This window comes from Oncorhynchus clarkii, chromosome 2, assembly GCF_045791955.1.
Source record: "Oncorhynchus clarkii lewisi isolate Uvic-CL-2024 chromosome 2, UVic_Ocla_1.0, whole genome shotgun sequence".
Lineage (NCBI taxonomy): Eukaryota > Metazoa > Chordata > Actinopteri > Salmoniformes > Salmonidae > Oncorhynchus > Oncorhynchus clarkii.
This window is the reverse complement of record NC_092148.1, coordinates 94,825,571-94,844,663: the sequence shown is the minus strand read 5'-3', so window position 1 is coordinate 94,844,663 and position 19,093 is coordinate 94,825,571. Positions and strand designations below refer to the sequence as shown.

The window sequence follows — 19,093 nt, the reverse complement described above, 5'->3', positions numbered from 1 at the left end:
TAAATATACAACAGACACTTCAACATCTTATTCCTTTATGATTTATTTTGGACTGTCTGTTTTGCCATTTATGAATGTGTTGTTATGGGCTATAGCAGTAAAGGCCAAATTCAATATCTTATAAAATATCTTTGGGGAGGGGGTTATATTTTTGAAACCTAAAGGTAAAAATCCTAAAATGAAATAGCTAAATGATCAATGACCATCTGAAAACCATTCCATATGTAACTCCCTCAACGGCTTTTAACCGAAATGGACAATTTTCACCAAATGTAATTACCAACATAGCCAAGATACACAAGTCATAGCCTTTGTACAGACAGCTTGTTTGAACCTGCCGACTGCATGTATCTGCTGTACTGTCTATTGAATGTATCTGCTGTACTGTCTATTGAATGTATAGGTTTTTCAAATGACTGTATTTATTTATTTTATTTGACCTTTATTTAACTAGGCAAGTCAGTTAAGAACAAATTATTATTTTCAATGACGGCCTAGGAACAGTGGGTTAAATGCCTGTTCAGGGGCAGAACGACAGATTTGTACCTTGTCAGCTCGGGGATTTGAACTTGCAACCTTCCGGTTACTGGTCCAACGCTCTAACCACTAGGCTACCTTTTATCTTAGTTTATATCAGCTGCACTACGTCGACTTCCTAACAACTTCGGTTGGTATGGCAATAAAGTATTGAATCTATATTGAATAGTATCTGCTGTGTACTGTACCTGTGAGTGGCAGGCTGAGAAAACGTTACTGGTGATGATGCTGCAGCGTTTCAGAGACCAGGACTGCCTGTATGATCTTAAAGTGCATGGGTTTTTTATGACATCAGCGTTGGGGCAACTGGGTGACACTTTCCAGCTGTTCCCAAACTCCAGAGCTTCAACAACCACTTCCTGGTTTCTGGATGTGAAGTCGTTCTTTCCATTACCGTCGTAGTTACCACACAGACCACACACTTGGCCCTGGAAGGAAATTCAACATTTAGAAATAATAACTTGAAGTAGATAATCAAACATCACATTGTTTTGTAAGCCAATGCAATTGCTAAATAAAGATACAGTGCAATCACTGGTTCAAAATGTCCTATTCTAGTCACTCACCTGGAAGGTAGAGCTGAGTTTGATGAACAGGCTATTCTTCTTGTCCCACATGAGGATCAGGCCATTTTCAGCCTCAACAACAATATAGAGACCGATAGAGTGGACCTGGTATGGCACGTCAACCCCGTTTTCTTGTTTGATCACTTTTACAGATTCATCTGCTAGTATGATCTCATTGCTCTGAAAGACAGAAACAGAAAGTGTTAATTGCTAATGTAATACTAGTAGACAGGTTTACACTGTGGTGGTGCTGGATTTAACACTATCCAGGGTTTTACACTGTGGTGGTGCTGGGTTTTAGACTGTGGTGGTGCTGGCTTTTACTCTGTGTTGGTGCTGGCTTTTACACTGTGTTGGTGCTGGCTTTTACACCATCCAGGGATACACTGGGGTGGTGCTGAGTTTTACACTATCCAGTATGTACACTAAAAGTGGCAGTGGTAAAGCCTCTCTTGAAAAAGCCAAACCTTGACCCAGAAAATGTAAAAAAACTATTGGCCTATATCGAATCATCCATTCCTCTCAAAAATTTTAGAAAAGGCTGTTGCGCAGCAACTCACTGCCTTCCTGAAGACAAACAATGTATACGAAATGCTTCAGTCTGGCTTTAGACCCCATCATAGCACTGAGACTGTACTTGTGAAGGTGGTAAATGACCTTTTAATGGCATCAGACCGAGGCTCTGCATCTGTCCTCGTGCTCCTAGACCTTAGTGCTGCTTTTGATACCATCGATCACCACCTTCTTTTGGAGAGATTGGAAACCCAAATTGGTCTACACGGACAAGTTCTGGACTGGTTTAGATCTTATCTGTTCGAAAGATATCAGTTTGTCTCTGTGAATGGTTTGTCCTCTGACAAATCAACTGTAAATTTCGGTGTTCCTCAAGGTTCCATTTTAGGACCACTATTGTTTTCACTATATATTTTACTTCTTGGGGATGTCATTCGAAAACACAATGTTAACTTTCACTGCTATGCGGATGACACACAGCTGTACATTTCAATGAAACATGGTGAAGCCCCAAAATTGCCCTCGCTAGAAGCATGTGTTTCAGACATAAGGAAGTGGATGGCTGCAAACTTTCTACTTTTAAACTCGGACAAAACAGAGATGCTTGTTCTAGGTCCCGAGAAACAAAGAGATCTTCTGTTGAATCTGACAATCAATCTTAATGGTTGTACAGTCGTCTGAAATAAAACTATGAAGGACCTCGGCGTTACTCTGGACCCTGATCTCTCTTTTGAAGAACATATCAAGACTGTTTCAAGGACAGCTTTTTTCCATCTACGTAACAATGCAAAAATCAGAAACTTTCTGTCCAAAAAGGATGCAGAAAAATTAATCCATGCTTTTGTCACTTCTAGGTTAAACTACTGCAATGCTCTACTTTCCGGCTAACCGGATAAAGCACTAAATAAACTTCAGTTAGTGCTAAATACGGCTGCTAGAATCCTGACTAGAACCAAAACATTTGATCATATTACTCCAGTGCTAGCCTCCCTACACTGGCTTCCTGTCAAGGCAAGGGCTGATTTCGAGGTTTTATTGCTAACCTAAAAAGCATTACATGGGCTTGCTCGTACCTATATCTCTGATTTGGTCCTGCCGTACATACCTACACATACGCTACGGTCACAAGACGCAGGCCTCCTAATTGTCCCTAGAATTTCTATGCAAACAGCTGGAGGCAGGGCTTTCTCCTATAGAGCTCAATTTGTATGGAATGGTCTGCCTACCCATGTGAGAGACTCAAATTTGGTCTCAACCTTTAAGTCTTTACTGAAGACTCATCTCTTCAGTGGGTCATATGATTGAGTGTAGTCTGGCCCAGGAGTGTGAAGGTGAACTGAAAGGCTATGGAGCAACGAACCACCCTTGCTGTCTCTGCCTGGCCGGTTCCCCTCTTTCCACTGGGATTCTCTGCCTCTAACCCTATTACAGGGGCTGAGTCACTGGCTTTACTAGGGCTCTTTCATACCGTCCCTAGGAGGGGTGCGTCACTTGAGTGGTTTGAGTCACTGATGTGATCTTCCTGTCTGGGTTGGCGCCCTCACTTGGGTTGTGCCGTGGCAGAGATCTTTGTGGGCTATACTCGGCCTTGTCTCAGGATGGTAAGTTGGTGGTTGAAGATATCCCTCTAGTGGTGTGGGGTCTATTTGCTTTGGCAAAGTGGGTGGGGTTATATCCTTCCTGCTTGGCCCTGTCCGGGGGTGTCATCGGATGAGGCCACAGTGTCTCCTGACCCCTCCTGTCTCAGCCTCTAGTATTTATGCTGCATTAGTTTATGTGTCGGGGGGCTAGGGTCAGTTTGTTATATCTGGAGTACTTCTCCTGTCCTATCCGGTGTCCTGTGTGAATTTAAGTATGCACTCTCTAATTCTCTCTTTCTTTCTTTCTTTCTTTCTTTCTTTCTTTCTTTCTCTCTCTCGGAAGACCTGAGCCCTAGGACCATGCCTCAGGACTACCTGACATGATGACTCCTTGCTGTCCCCAGTCCACCTGGCCGTGCTGCTGCTCCAGTTTCAACTGTTCTGCCTGTGATTATTATTATTTGACCATGCTGGTCATTTATGAACATTTTAACATCTTGGCCATGTTCTGTTATAATCTCCACCCGACACAGCCAGAAGAGGGTAGGCCACCCCACATATCCTGGTTACTCTCTAGGTTCCTTCCTAGGTTTTGGCCTTTCTAGGGAGTTTTTCCAAGCCGCCGTGCTTCTACATCTGCATTGCTTGCTGTTTGGGGTTTTAGGCTGGGTTTCTGTATAGCACTTTGAGATATCAAATGATGTACGAAGGGCTATATAAATACATTTGATTTAATTTGATATACTGTACATGTCAATTTGAAATTCTACTGTACAAATACATAGCTAACCCTAACCCAAATACATAGCTAACCCTAACCCTAACCCAAATATATAGCTAACCCTAACCCTAATACATAGCTAACCCTAACCCAAATACAAGGAGGGGGGGGGGGGGGGGGGGGGGGGGGGGGGGGGTCCTGCTATCAACTCTGCTCATAGAGAATTCTAAGCAGGCATTCCATCAGACAGCCCTGTCAATCTAGCTACAGTGGTTGCTCCACTAAAAATGTTGTGATTATGCTGCGGGATTTAGAGGTAATTTGTGGTTTAGTACAGTACCCTGCGTCACCACTTCATTGCTCCAGACCACCACAAGGGGGAGTTAGAGCACTGATTATGATTTTGGTTCCAACTGTGTCTCTAACTGACAATGAATGGGTGACATGAACCTAAATAGAAACTGATAATTGTGCACGACTTCAGTATTACTTACTAAAACTGTTGTTACACAGGTTTTTATTATTTCATTTTGTTAGGATTGTTTTGGTATTACTGTAGTACTGTAGGCTACTCTCGACCAGTCACATTGTACAGCGCCTGAGTGGCACAATGGTCTAAGACACTGCTTAGCAAGCTGTGTTGCTACAGATGCTGGTACAATACTCCTACCGGCCTCGACTGGGAGATCCATGAGAAGACTGTGGGTTTTGTAGCTAAATTCATGGAGATGAGATAAGCACAATCCAGAGTTCAGCATGCAATTCCGCTCACTGCCACCGGCGTCGACATTGTGCCAAATGTCCAGACTTGTCTATTGTACCTTTAATGCATGTATGAAGCCGTTTATGAACAGTAGTTCCTACCCCCAAGAAGAGCTTGATGGCCTTGGAACAGGTGGTGCCGGTGGTTCCACAGGGAATGTTCTCTGTGATCACTCTAAAGGTACCGTTTGGATTGTTGCTGCAGTAGTCCTGCAGGATGTATTAAAATACACCATCAGAAAACCTCGTAGTTATTATCATTACTTCAACTTAATCATAATTAGAAAATATGTGCATCATACATAAAGTAGGGGTTTTAATAAAATACAAAGAAAATCATGAATACAAATGATTATTGCCCTACCTGAGTAAGAATGTATTCACAATCTCCATTGAAAGTGAACCTTTCCTCATCAAAAGTGATGAAATGCCCATCTCCATATATGGCACACATCCCATCACACTGCTTATTGGTACACTGCCATTTTCTGCCTTTGCAAGTGCTACAATGATGCAAACATAATCACAGGGGGAGATTTTAGAGGGAAGCATTTGACATATCCAAAGAAGAAGAAGAAGAGGGATAGAAGTTGATTTTACCAGGTATTGCAGTCTACTTTGAGCACATGTCCAGGTTGGTAATAGACTCCATTGTGAGAACAGGGACATAGATCTTCCTTGATGCATCCTCCGTTTCCATCAGACAGCAGACCGTCAGGACATACACAGCCTGACACACACTCTGCACTGATCTATAACACAATGAATCAGGGAAGGACTGATATGAATTTAAGTTGGACTTTATGTGCCTGAATGTCCCTCCTCCCTCCAGTGTATAAGATGTGGACATTATGTGCCTGAATGTCCCTCCACCCTCCAGGGTATAAGATGTGGACATTATGTGCCTGAATGTCCCTCCACCCTCCAGGGTATAAGATGTGGACATTATGTGCCGGAATGTCCCTCCTCCCTCCAGGGTATAAGATGTGGACATTATGTGCCTGAATGTCCCTCCTCCCTCCAGGGTATAATATGTGGACATTATGTGCCTGAATGTCCCTCCACCCTCCAGGGTATAAGATGTGGACATTATGTGCCTGAATGTCCCTCCACCCTCCAGGGTATAAGATGTGGACATTATGTGCCTGAATGTCCCTCCACCCTCCAGGGTATAAGATGTGGACATTATGTGCCGGAATGTCCCTCCTCCCTCCAGGGTATAAGATGTGGACATTATGTGCCTGAATGTCCCTCCTCCCTCCAGGGTATAAGATGTGGACATTATGTGCCTGAATGTCCCTCCACCTTCCAGGGTATAAGATGTGGACATTATGTGCCTGAATGTCCCTCCACCCTCCAGGGTATAAGATGTGGACATTATGTGCCTGAATGTCCCTCCTCCCTCCAGGGTATAAGATGTGGACATTATGTGCCTGAATGTCCCTCCACCCTCCAGGGTATAAGATGTGGACATTATGTGCCTGAATGTCCCTCCACCCTCCAGGGTATAAGATGTGGACATTATGTGCCTGAATGTCCCTCCACCCTCCAGGGTATAAGATGTGGACATTATGTGCCTGAATGTCCCTCCACCCTCCAGGGTATAAGATGTGGTGGACATTATGTGCCTGAATGTCCCTCCACCCTCCAGGGTATAAGATGTGGACATTATGTGCCTGAATGTCCCTCCACCCTCCAGGGTATAAGATGTGGACATTATGTGCCTGAATGTCCCTCCACCCTCCAGGGTATAAGATGTGGACATTATGTGCCTGAATGTCCCTCCACCCTCCAGGGTATAAGATGTGGACATTATGTGCCTGAATGTCCCTCCACCCTCCAGGGTATAAGATGTGGACATTATGTGCCTGAATGTCCCTCCACCCTCCAGGGTATAATATGTGGACATTATGTGCCTGAATGTCCCTCCACCCTCCAGGGTATAATATGTGGACATTATGTGCCTGAATGTCCCTCCCCCTCCAGGGTATAATATGTGGACATTATGTGCCTGAATGTCCCTCCCCCCTCCAGTGTATAAGATGAGGACATTATTTGACTGTACGTCCACATCTTAAATTAAAACATGTTGTGAGGCATTTTCATATTTTTATTAACGTGTTGTAAGACATGTCCCATTGTAGACTTACACAGTGACTGTCTAGTGTTTGACAGCTCTTCTGGCACTCTGAGCCCTTGGCTCCGGGCCCTGCACTAGAACAGTTGAAGAAACCCATTGGTTCTTCACAGGCTGTAGGGAACAAAAGTAGGCTTTATAGGTTAGTAGGGATTAAACTACAGAGTCTTGGATGTGAAGTGATTTGCTAAATTTGGCAAATAATGATGTGTTCTGAATTTCAGAGTACTCACATAAATGTTGTTGTTCTCCAGTACAGCTTAATTTCCCTTGTCTGCAAGAGCTGGGTGGTTAAGAGGGGTACAAGAGGAGGGGGTTAAGCATGGTTTAGCATGCCTCTTGCAGTAAAACAAGACTTCAGAAGAAGACAGTCGATTTCTAAATATTTTAGTAGAGCCACAACAGAGAAGACCATCAGATTTTCAGAGATTTTCTTTCACATGCCAACCAAGTCCTCACCATGTAGCCCCATAGATCCTGGTGACCGCTCCAGGGGGTACTACTGTGCCTCCATTGTAGCAGGAGCAGCGTGAGGCAGGGACACACTCTCCCTGGTCATTCAGGTAGGTTCCCTCGGCACAGCCACAGCCGTCCACAGACACATGGTCTAACTGTTCAATTCAATTAAAAATGTTTTATCCATGAGGGGAAATTACTTTGGGCATGTCTGCAACAACAATAACAAAACAGCAACGACAAGACAACAACATCCACAACAACAACAAGACAACGACAACAAGACAACAACATACACAACAACAACAAGACAACAACAACAAGAAGACAACGACAACAAGACAACAACATACACAACAACAACAAGACAACAACAACAAGAAGACAACAACAACAACAACAAGACAACAGCAACAAGACAACAACAATATATTGGGGCTCTGGTAGCCTATTGGTTACAGCATTGATTGCTGGATCGAATGTCCGAGCTGTCAACGTAATAATCTGTCGTTCTGCCCCTGAGCAAGGCAGTTAACCCACTGTTCCCCGGGCCCAGAGCAAGGCAGTTAACCCACTGTTCCCCGGGCCCTGAGCAAGGCAGTTAACCCACTGTTCCCCGGGCGCCGAAGATGTGAATGTCGATTATGGCAGCACCCTCTCTGATTCAGAGGGTTTGGGTTAAACGCGGAAGACACATTTCAGTTTAGGCATTCGGTTGTACAACTTACACAACAACAACAAGACAACAACAGCCTACACAACAACAAAACACACACCCACATCACAATGACAGTACCACACACAACCATTCACATCAAAATAAACTCGTCATAGACCACAAAACATTAAAAAAATGAATAATAATAACAATAATTATGAGAAAAAAATATATTAAATAAGTAACATGAATAGAAATGAGATGTCCATGTAAATGTACCTGGCAGGTAAAGTCTGTCTGGCTCAGTGAACGACAGGTGCGATCACAGCTGGTCATGGTGTAGTCATAGATCATCGTGTCAGGGCAGCTGGAGGTGTATTTCCCTGTGGAAAACAGTATGGTGATTCAACATTTAATTACATGTTTTGCGGAATTTTGTTTTTAAATAAGAAGGTAAACCCTGGACACCGTGGGTTAAAAGGAGGGTAAACCCTGGACACTGTGGGTTAATTGGAGGGTAAACCCTGGACACTGTGGGTTAATAGGAGGGTAAACCCTGGACACCGTGGGTTAATAGGAGGGTAAACCCTGGACACCGTGGGTTAATAGGAGGGTAAACCCTGGACACTGTGGGTTAATAGGAGGGTAAACCCTGGACACTGTGGGTTAATAGGAGGGTAAACCCTGGACAACGTGGGTTAATAGGAGGGTAAACCCTGAACACTGTGGGTTAATAGGAGGGTGAACCATGGAAACTGTGGGTTAATAGGAGGTTAAACCCTGAACACTGTGGGTTAATAGGAGGGTGAACCCTGGACACTGTGGGTTAATAGGAGGGTGAAATCTGGACACCGTGGGTTAATAGGAGGGAAAACCCTGGACACTGTGGGTAAATAGGAGGGTAAACCCTGGACACCGTGGGTTAATAGGAGGGGGAACCCTGGACACCGTGGGTAAATAGGAGGGGAACGCTTCATTAATTAATAAATAAATAAATTCAGTATCTCTGATGTTTATCTTACCACAGGTGGTGTTTCTCCATCCACTGAGCAGGACGCCTGCAGCAGCACATGCATGGACGTAGGAGGAGACCGCAGCACACATGCACTCCTCACTCCTCTCACAGTTACAACTGTCATATAGGCAGATCTACAGGGAGAGAAGAAGAAACAGAAGAAGATGAACGTTCAGTTATGAGAGAAGAAGAAACAGAAGAAGAAGAAGAAGTTATGAGAGAAGAAGAAACAGAAGAAGAAGAAGAAGTTATGAGAGAAGAAGAAACAGAAGAAGAAGAAGAAGTTATGAGATGTGTTAATGAAGAAAACTACTGTTTTCTGAAATCACACACGAGCACAGGACAATAGTACTACAAAAATCTTAGATGTTTTGAGATAAATTAAATTAATATTATATAATTGTTTGATATAGAACGTCTTAAATGATTGTTTAAATATATTCTTAGAGCTTTGGGATAACTCTGTAATTAAAGAGTATTTGAGAAGTTAAAATCATCATACTTACTTCCTTGTAGTAATTTGGGTTGATCTCGGTGTGGCATTGGGAAAATATTCCTTCACGATCTGACAGCATTGAGCACCAGTACTTTGCATATCTCTCTGTAAAACATATGAGATATTAGAAACATTTAACAAAGTACAAAGAGTTTTTAATCTAGGCTTTACTGTGCATTTCAGTAGACATATGTAAGTGTAATCCCCAAAAAGTATTCCAAGGCTCTGATAAAGGCTCTCTACGCCGAAACATAATGAAACAGTTTAATTATAAAAGTTTAACAAATAATTAGTTAGAAAATCTATACAGAGGATCCTTTTTCTACTACTAGTAAGGAATAGTTTTGGTATTATCAAGTCCCTCAGTCGAACACCTGATTCGCTTTTTGTTCAAGCTGGGCTGAAGCGCATTTGGGTATTGTTTCATTAGACCAAGGGTTTCCAAACCTTTTTGGCACACGACCCCATTTGGACTGGTGAAGAGGCCTGCCCGCTGTCCCACCATAGATTTGCCCCATTTGTGCAAGAGTCCACCTTTCAGACCCATAAAAAGCTGGGGAGTTTGTGAGTCGTTCAATCAGAGTTTCCCCTTGATTGCGAGAAATAGCATAAATTCTTTGATTAACATGTGCCTCTATCCCCCCACATCGATTGCGGACGGTAATATCAAAGTCTCTGCAATAGTGTGTGGTTTCATTCCGTAATGGAACTAGCCGTTCAACGTGGGAATGATTCAAGTGCAACGGTCAAGTGCGGCCATTGAAGAACTGGGACAATTTCAACATCCAGGAATTGTGTACAGATCCTTGCGACATGGGGCTGTGCATTATCATGTTGAAACATGAGGTGATGGCGGTGGATGAATGGCATGACAATAGGCCTCAGGATCTTGTCACGGTATCGCTGTGTATTAGAATTGCCATTGATAAAATGCAAGAGTGTTCATTGTCTGTAGCTTATGCCAGCCCCGTAACATAACCCCACCGCCACCATGGGGCATTTTGTTCACAACACTGACATCAGCAGCGGTTGTGAGGCCGGATGGATGTACTGCCAAATTCTCTAAAATTACGTTGAAGGCGGCTTATGGTAGAGAAATGAACATTCAATTATCTGGCTACAGATCTGGTGGATCCTGCAGTCAGCATGCCAATTGCATGCGCACTCAAAACGTAAGACATCTGTGGCATTGAGTTGTATGACAAAAACCTCACATTTTAGAGTGGCCTTTTTTTTACCCTAGCACATGGTGCACCTGTGTAATTGTCATAGTGTAAATCAGCTTCTTGATCTGCCACACCTGTCAGATAGATGGATTGTCTTGGCAAATGCAAAATGCTAACTAACAGGGATGTAAACAAATTTGTGTATATATTATTCGGTATTTTGGAAATTCTCCCGTGACCCCATTGTCATATAAAGTGACCCCACATGGGGTCGTGACCCCTAGTTTGAGAACTACTGCATTAGACATATGTTAGTGCTTTTAAAGAGGTCGAAGGAGTACCATTCTCTACACTCAGACTGCATGGCATCTCAAAGTTCTGTGCCACATCAGGACAGCTTGCTTTGTTCTTCCACATGTTGGCGAACGTCACAGCGGTTCCTTCCACGAGTCCATTGATGGTTCTGAAGTCGTCAGCGCGGACGCTGTTAAAGTCTCCGCAAAGACCTGGATAAGAGGTACAAAACATTATAACAGGTGGTTTGAACTAACATTGACAGAAGATGCAATGCATCAAGTATCATTAGTTTATTAATAATTGTTTCAGGTGAGGTTTGACCGAACCCCTCAAACAAGCGGTATAGTGGCACACGTTACATTAACAGTAGATTGATAACCAATAAGCTTTTATAATAACAATGCATGAGATTTATATAGTGCTTCTCAACAACCCAAAAACGCTTATCTTTTCAGACTTTAAATGAACAGAGAGAAACATACCCTGGGTTTTTTCTTTGTGTGAACTGCTAGCTATGATGTAGACCTGCATTATAGGTGTTAGCTGGACCTCTAGACGGAGCCCATAAGAGGTATGCACAACGATGTAGAACGTAGAGGGCTGAAAGATCCTTACATCAGCTGTGGAAAATATACACAAGTTCTAGTTACAATCTGGTTTACCATGAACTTTTAGCTCCCACTTCCCTATTGTGGGATGCTTATGGTGTTACATGCTGCTAGACAAGGAAAGAAAGACGAAAGAAAGAGACAACTTCTGGTATAGAATGTACTGCATGGGAAGGGTTTCAAACATACATTTATACTGATCAATGACTACAAAAAATAGACAGATATCACATCTCTGTATCCCTTTTCTCAAGCAGCCATCAATCAGTCCCTCACCCATGAAAAGCGGCATCTGAGAAAACATCTTGTTGACAAAGACCCTTCCACTGGCCTTGATGACGATCATCTGCAAGTGACAAATTACAACTTGAGTTAAAGCGACTCCCCTGGTGATAAGAAGTGTGGAACAGTGTTTGTGTCAATTCCAGTCAATTCAGAAAGAAAACCTCATTCCAATTCCAAATGTTCCTCACTGAAAAACAATGAAGAGCATTGGAATTGGAATTCAGTGGACTGCCTGAATTGACTGGAAACAAAATGTAATTTACTCCAATCCTGAAGTGGTAATACGAGTCACGGACTGGCTAACTTACCGTGGACCCTGGAGTCACCAGGGTTACAGATCTTAGGCAGGTCTCAATGTCCGTCTTCCCACATTTCACTATGTCACCCAGGACTGTGAAAGCAGTCTTGTTGGTTTGCTGGGGACAATCGGCAACAGGTATGACAGTAAAGTTAAGGTATGACAGTAAAGTTATGGAGTAATTAATTACAATATAGCAATTAAACACTGGAGTGATAGATGTGCAGAAGATGAATGTGCAAGTAGAGACACTGGGGTGTAAAGGAGCAAGATAAATAAATAAATACAGTATGGGGATGAGGTAGATAGATGGGCTGTTTACAGGTGGGCTATGTACAGGTGCAGTGATCTGTGAGCTGCTCTGACAGCTGGTGCTTAAAGCTAGTGAGGGAGATATGAGTCTCCAGCTTCAGTGATTTTTGCAGTTCGTTACAGTCATTGGCAGCAGAGAACTGGAAGGAAATGCGACCAAAGGAGGAATTGGCTTTGGGGGTGACCAGTGAAATATACCTGCTGGATCGCGTGCTACGAGTGGGTGATGCTATGGTGACCAGTGAGCTGAGATAAGGCGGGGCTTTACCTAGCAGAGACTTGTAGATAACCTGTAGTCAGTAGGTTTGGCAACGAGTATGAAGCGAGGGCAGAGTGTTGGAGGCTATTTTATAGATGACATCGTCGAAGTCGAGGATCGGTAGGATGGTCCGTTTTACGAGGGTATGTTTGGCAGCATGAGTGAAGAATACTTCGCTGCGATATAGCAAACCAATTCTAGATTTAATGTTGGATTGGAGATGCTTGATGTGAGTCTGGAAGGAGAGTTTACAGTCTAACCAGACACATAGGTATTTGAAGTTGTCCACGTTTTCCTTGTCAGAACCGTCCAGAGTAGTGATGCTGGACGGGCGTGCAGGAGCGGGCAGTGATCGATTGAATAGCATGCATTTAAGAGTAGTTGGAGGCCAAGGAAGGAGAGTTGTATGTCATTGATGCTCGTCTGGAGGTTAGTTAACAGAGTGTCCAAAGAAGGGACAGAAGTATACAGAATGGTGTCATCTGTGTAGAGGTGGATCAGAGGATCACCAGCAACAAGAGAGACATCATTGATGTATACAGAGAATAGAGTCAGCCCAATAATTTAACCCTGTGGCACCCTCATAGAGACTGCCAGAGGTCCGGACACACTGAACTCTATCAGAGAAGTAGTTGGTAAACCAGGCGAGGCAATCATTTGAGAAACCAAGGCTGTTGAGTCTGCCAATAAGAATGTGGTGATTGACAGAGTCGAAAGCCTTGGCCAGGTCGATGAATACTGCTGCACAGCATGTCTCTTATCGATGTCGTTTAGGACCTTGAGCGTGGCTGAGGTGTACCCACCGTACCTTCACCCATAGCGGAGAAGGTACGGTGGGATTCGAAATGGTCGATAATCTGTTTGTTAACTTGGCTTTCAAAGACCTTAGAAAGACAGGCTAGAATAGATATCGATCTGTAGCAGTTTGGGTCTAGAGTGTCACCCCCTTTGAAGAGGGGGATAACCGCACCAGCTTTGCAATCTTTGGGAATTTCAGATGATATGAAAGAGAGGTTGAACAGGCTTGTAATAGGGGTTGCAACAATTTCGGCAGATAATTTTAGAAAGAGAGGGTCCAGATTGTCTAACCCGGCTGATTTGTAAGGGTCCAGATTTTGCAGCTCTTTCAGAACATAAGCTATCTGGATTTGTGTGAAGGAGAAATGGTGGGGGCTTTGGCGGGTTGCTGTGGAGGGTGCCGGGCAGTTGACCGGGGTAGGGGTAGCCTGGTGGAAAGCATGGCCAGCCGTAGAGAAATGCTTATTGATATTCTCAATTACAGTGGATTTATCGGTGGTAACAGTGTTTCCTAGCCTCAGAGCAGTGGGCAGCTGGGAGAAGGTGCTCTTATTCTCCATGGACTTTACAGTGTCCCAGAACTTTTTTGAGTTTGTACTACAGGATAAAAATTTCTGTTTGAAAAAGCTAGCCTTCGCTTTCCTAACTGCCTGTGTATATTTGTTCCTAACTTCCCTGAAAAGGCTATTCGATGCTATTGCAGAACGCCACAGGATGTTTTTGTACTGGTCAAGGGCAGACAGGTCTGGAGTGAATCAAGGACAATATATATTCCTAGTTCTACATTTTTTGAATGGGGCATGCTTATTTAAGATGTTGAGGAAGGCCCTTTTAAAAAATAACCATGCATCATCTACTGACGGGATGAGGTCAATGTCATTCTAGGATACCCGGCCAGGTCGATTAGAAAGACCTGCTCGCAGAAGTGATTTAGGGAGCGTTTGACAGTGATGAGGGGTGGTCCTTTGGTCACAGACCCATTGCGGATGCAGGCAATGAGGCAGTGATCGCTGAGATCCTGATTGAAAACAGCAGAGGGGTATTTGGAGGGCGAGTTAGTTAGGATGATATCTATGAGGGTGAAAACTCCCCAGTCCTTAACGATTACAAGCATACCCATAACATGATGCAGCCACCACTATGCTTGAAAAAATGAAGAGTGGTACTCAATAATGTGTTGTATTGTATTTGCCCCAAACGTGACACTTTGTATTCAGAACAAAAAGTCAATTTCTTTGCCACATGTTTTGCAGTATGACTTTAGTACCTTGTTGCAAACAGGATGCATGTTTTGTAATGTTTTTCTTCTGTACAGGATTCCTTCTTTTCACCTGTCAATTAGGTTAGTATTGTGGAGTAACTACAATGTTGTTGATCCATCCTCAGTTTTGTCCTATCACAGCCATTAAACTCTGTAACTGTTTTAAAGTCACCATTGGTGAAATCACCGATCAGTTTCCTTCCTCTCTGGTTACTGAGTTTAGGAAGGATACTTGTATCTTTGTTTTGACTGGGTGTGACGATACACTATCCAACGTGTGTAATTAATAACTTCACCATGTTCAAAGGGGTATTCAGTGTCTGCTTTTTATTTTTTTTTACCAATCGGTGCCCTTCTTTGCGAGTCATTGGAAAAACTTTCTGGTCTTTGTCGTTGAATCTGTTTGTGAAATTCATTGCTCGACTGAGGGACCTTAGAGATCATTTTATGTGTGGGGTACAGACATGAGGTAGTCATTCAAAAGTCATGTTAAAGACGGTAAGTCACAGCGAGTCCACGCAATGTATTTATGTGACTTGTCAAGCCAATGTTTACTCCTGAACATAAAGCTTGTCATAACAAAGGGGTTGAATACCTATTGACTCAACATTTTTCGATTTATCTTTTTAAAGTAATTTGTATTTTTTTTTACAAATTTTAGCGAAATTATTCCGTTTTGACATTATGGGATATTGTGTGTAGGCCAGTGACCCCCTCCAAAAATCACTATTTAATACATTTTTTATTCAGGCTGTTACACAAAAAAACAAAATGGAAAAGGTCAAGGGGTGTGAATACCTTCTGAAGACACTGTATATTATGGTTCAACTTGATTGAAAAGTATTTATGAGATTAATAAGGATAGTGATGGCCATGGTATGTATAAGCACCTCCAATGCAAGTGGCTGCCAGCTGTCGGCTGCAATCTATGCCGGATGTGGCCGCTTCGTGGGCCAGTACATGTTCGCTAGCGAGTTAGGAGTTAAATCTACTAAACATACAGTCATCATGGAGGCATATTAGTGCCAACTGACATGGAATCTGAATTGAGTCACTTTGAATTTGTATGAAAGAGACCACATTTTTATTCAATATTTCTGTTGGCACTAATACCACTACATACAGTAGGTTAGATCCCTACCTTGGACAGGACATATGCGCAGTCTCCATGCAGTAGGTTAGATCCCTACCTTGGACAGGACATATGAGCAGTCTCCATGGAAGGTGTAGGCTTTCCCATCGTAGGTGGTGATGTGTGAACCTCCCACTATGGAGCAGGTAGCAGGGCAATCTAGATCCATACAACTCCACTGGCCTTGGATACAGGTACTAACGGAGAGAGACAGTCAGTTTAGCCTCAACACATCTGGCTCCACTGGCCTTGGATACAGGTACTAACGGAGAGAGACAGTCAGTTTAGCCTCAACACATACAACTCCACTGGCCTTGGATACAGGTACTAACGGAGAGGGACAGTCAGTTTAGCCACAGCACATACAACTCCACTGGCCTTAGATACAGGTACTAACGGAGAGGGACAGTCAGTTTAGCCTCAACACATACAACTCCACTGGCCTTAGATACAGGTACTAACGGAGAGGGACAGTCAGTTTAGCCTCAACACATCTGGCTCCACTGGCCTTGGATACAGGTACTAACGGAGAGAGACAGTCAGTTTAGCCGCAACACATCTGGCTCCACTGGCCTTAGATACAGGTACTAACGGAGAGGGACAGTCAGTTTAGCCTCAACACATACAACTCCACTGGCCTTGGATACAGGTACTAACGGAGAGGGACAGTCAGTTTAGCCTCAACACACCCGGATCAACACACACAACAATTCAGTGTATATAAACGCAATGCATCTCTTACCATTTGTGGCATGTTCTTGAGAATGATTGTCCAGGCTGGTAAGTTTGTCCGTTGTGGAGACAAGAGCACTGGTTCACAGCTACACAGCCAGTCTGAGTGATGTCATCAAACACGGTTCCTATGAGAAAGACATTCAATACATTTAGCCAGCTGATCCCATGACTTACATTCAATACATTTAGCCAGCTGATCCCATGACTTACATTCAATACATTTAGTCAGCTGATCCCATGACTTACATTCAATACATCACATTTAGTCAACTAAAACCACTTAAATTACAATCAACACATTTAGTCAACTGATTCCGTAAATTACATTAAAAACAATACATTTAGTCACCTAAATGACATTAAATGTAATATGTTATATTAAAGGCCCAGTGTACATTTATTTTTATATATATTTTTTTAATTATGATTTTTTAGGGGGTGCTGCAGGACACTCAGCACCCCTACTTCCTGCAGCTATGCACATATTTGACATGAGGTTTAATTCAGTCTTCCTGGTTTAAAATACAGGGACGTGGACTCCAGTCATGTGACTTGCAATTTGAGACTTGACAAAAAAGTATCAAAAAAGTATCTTTATTTTGTTTAACCTTTATTTAACCAGGTAGGCTAGTTGAGAACAAGTTCTCATTTACAACTGTGACCTGGCCAAGATAAAGCATAGCAGTGTGACACAGACAACTACACAGAGTTACACATGGAGTAAACAATAAACAAGCCAATAACACAATAAACAAGTCAAGGACACAGTAGAAAAAAAGAAAGTATATTTACAGTGTGTGCAAAAGGCATGAGGAGGTAGGCAATAAATAGGCCATAGGAATAAATTATTACAATTTATCAGATTAACACTGGAGTGATAAATGAGCAGATAATGCAAGTAGAGATACTGGGGTGTAAAAGAGAAGAAAAGTAAATAAAATAAAAATAAATAAAATAAAAACAGTATGGAGATGAGGTAGGAAGATTGGGTGGGCTATTTACAGATGAACTATGTACAGCTGCAGCGATCGGTTAGCTGCTCAGATAGCTGATGTTTAAAGTTGGTGAGGGGAAAAAAGTCTCCAACTTCAGCGATTTTTGCAATTCGTTCCAGTCACTGGTAGCATAGAACTGGAAGGAAAGGTGGCCAAATGAGGTGTTGGCTTTGGGGATGATCAATGAGATATACCTGCTGGAACGTGTGCTACGGGTGGGTGTTGTTATCGTGACCAGTGAACTGAGATAAGGCATTACCTAGTACAGACTTATAGATGACCTGGAGCCAGTGGGTCTGGCGACGAATATGTAACGAGGGCCAGCCGACTAGAGCATACAGGTCGCAGTGGTGGGTGGTATAAGGTGATTTGGTAACAAAACGGATGGCACTGTAATAGACTGCTTCCAGTTTGCTGAGTAGAGTATTGGAAGCTATTTTGTAGATGACATCGCTGAAGTCGAGGATCGGTAGGATAGTCAGATTTACTAGGGTAAGTTTGGCAGCGTGACTGAAGAAGGCTTTGTTGCGAAGTAGAAAGCCGATTCTAGATTTGATTTTGGACTGGAGATGTTTAATATGAGTCTGGAAGGAGAGTTTACAGTCTAACCAGACACCTAGGTATTTATAGTTGTCCACATATTCTAGATCGAAACCGTCCAGGGTGGTGATGCTAGGCGGGCGGGCGGGCGGGTGCGGGCAGCGAACGGTTCAAAAGCATGCATTTGGTTTTACGAGTGTTTAAGAGCAGTTGGAGAACACGGAAGGAGTGTTGTATGGCATTGAAGCTCGTTTGGAGGTTAGTTAGCACAGTGTCCAAGGAAGGGCCAGAAGTATACAGAATGGTGTCGTCTGCATAGAGGTGGATCAGGGAATCGCCCGCAGCAAGAGAGACATCATTGATATATACAGAGAAAAGAGTCGGTCCAACAATTGAACCCTGTGGTACCCCCATAGAGACTGCCAGAGGTCCGGACAACATGCCCTCCGATTTGACACACGGAACGCTGTCTGCAAAGTAGTTGGTGAACCAGGTGAGGCAGTCATTAGAAAAATTAAGGATATTGAGTCTGCCGATAAGAATGTGGTGATTGACAGAGTCGAAAGCCTTGGCCAGGTCGATGAAGACGGCTGCACAGTACTGTCTTTTATCGATGGCGATTATGATATCGTTCAGTACCTTGAGCGTGGCTGAGTTGCACCAGTGACCGGCTCGGAAACCGGATTGCACAGCGGAGATGGTACGGTGGGATTCTAAATGGTCAGTGATCTGCTTATTAACTTGGCTTTCAAAGACTTTAGATAGGCAGGGCAGGATGGATATAGCTGTAACAATTTTGGGCTAGGGTGTCACCCCCTTTGAAGAGGGGGATGACCACGGCATTTTTCCAGTCTTTAGGGAGCTAGGACTATACGAAAGAGAGGTTGAACAGGCTAGTAATAGGGGTTGCAACAATGGCGGCGGATAGTTTTAGAAAGAGAGGGTCCAGATTTTTTATTTTATCTT

At 43.2% G+C, this 19,093-nt stretch overlaps 1 protein-coding gene across 1 annotated transcript in view; it reads right to left on the bottom strand.

Annotated features, from left to right (window-relative positions):
* LOC139378587 (mucin-2-like) overlaps positions 1-19,093 on the bottom strand; it is a 37,560-nt gene that overhangs the window by 9,154 nt on the left and 9,313 nt on the right. Inside the window, exons 10-26 of the mRNA XM_071120887.1 lie at positions 16,600-16,717; positions 15,916-16,054; positions 12,106-12,213; positions 11,789-11,858; positions 11,387-11,524; positions 10,949-11,113; positions 9,452-9,546; positions 8,953-9,079; positions 8,210-8,313; positions 7,276-7,427; positions 7,050-7,099; positions 6,830-6,930; positions 5,280-5,431; positions 5,044-5,182; positions 4,782-4,889; positions 1,104-1,283; positions 726-965 (exon numbers count right to left, since the gene is read on the bottom strand). Of these exons, the coding sequence (XP_070976988.1) occupies positions 726-965; positions 1,104-1,283; positions 4,782-4,889; positions 5,044-5,182; positions 5,280-5,431; positions 6,830-6,930; positions 7,050-7,099; positions 7,276-7,427; positions 8,210-8,313; positions 8,953-9,079; positions 9,452-9,546; positions 10,949-11,113; positions 11,387-11,524; positions 11,789-11,858; positions 12,106-12,213; positions 15,916-16,054; positions 16,600-16,717 (2,186 nt within the window). The remainder of the gene's footprint in view (positions 1-725; positions 966-1,103; positions 1,284-4,781; positions 4,890-5,043; positions 5,183-5,279; positions 5,432-6,829; positions 6,931-7,049; positions 7,100-7,275; positions 7,428-8,209; positions 8,314-8,952; positions 9,080-9,451; positions 9,547-10,948; positions 11,114-11,386; positions 11,525-11,788; positions 11,859-12,105; positions 12,214-15,915; positions 16,055-16,599; positions 16,718-19,093) is intronic.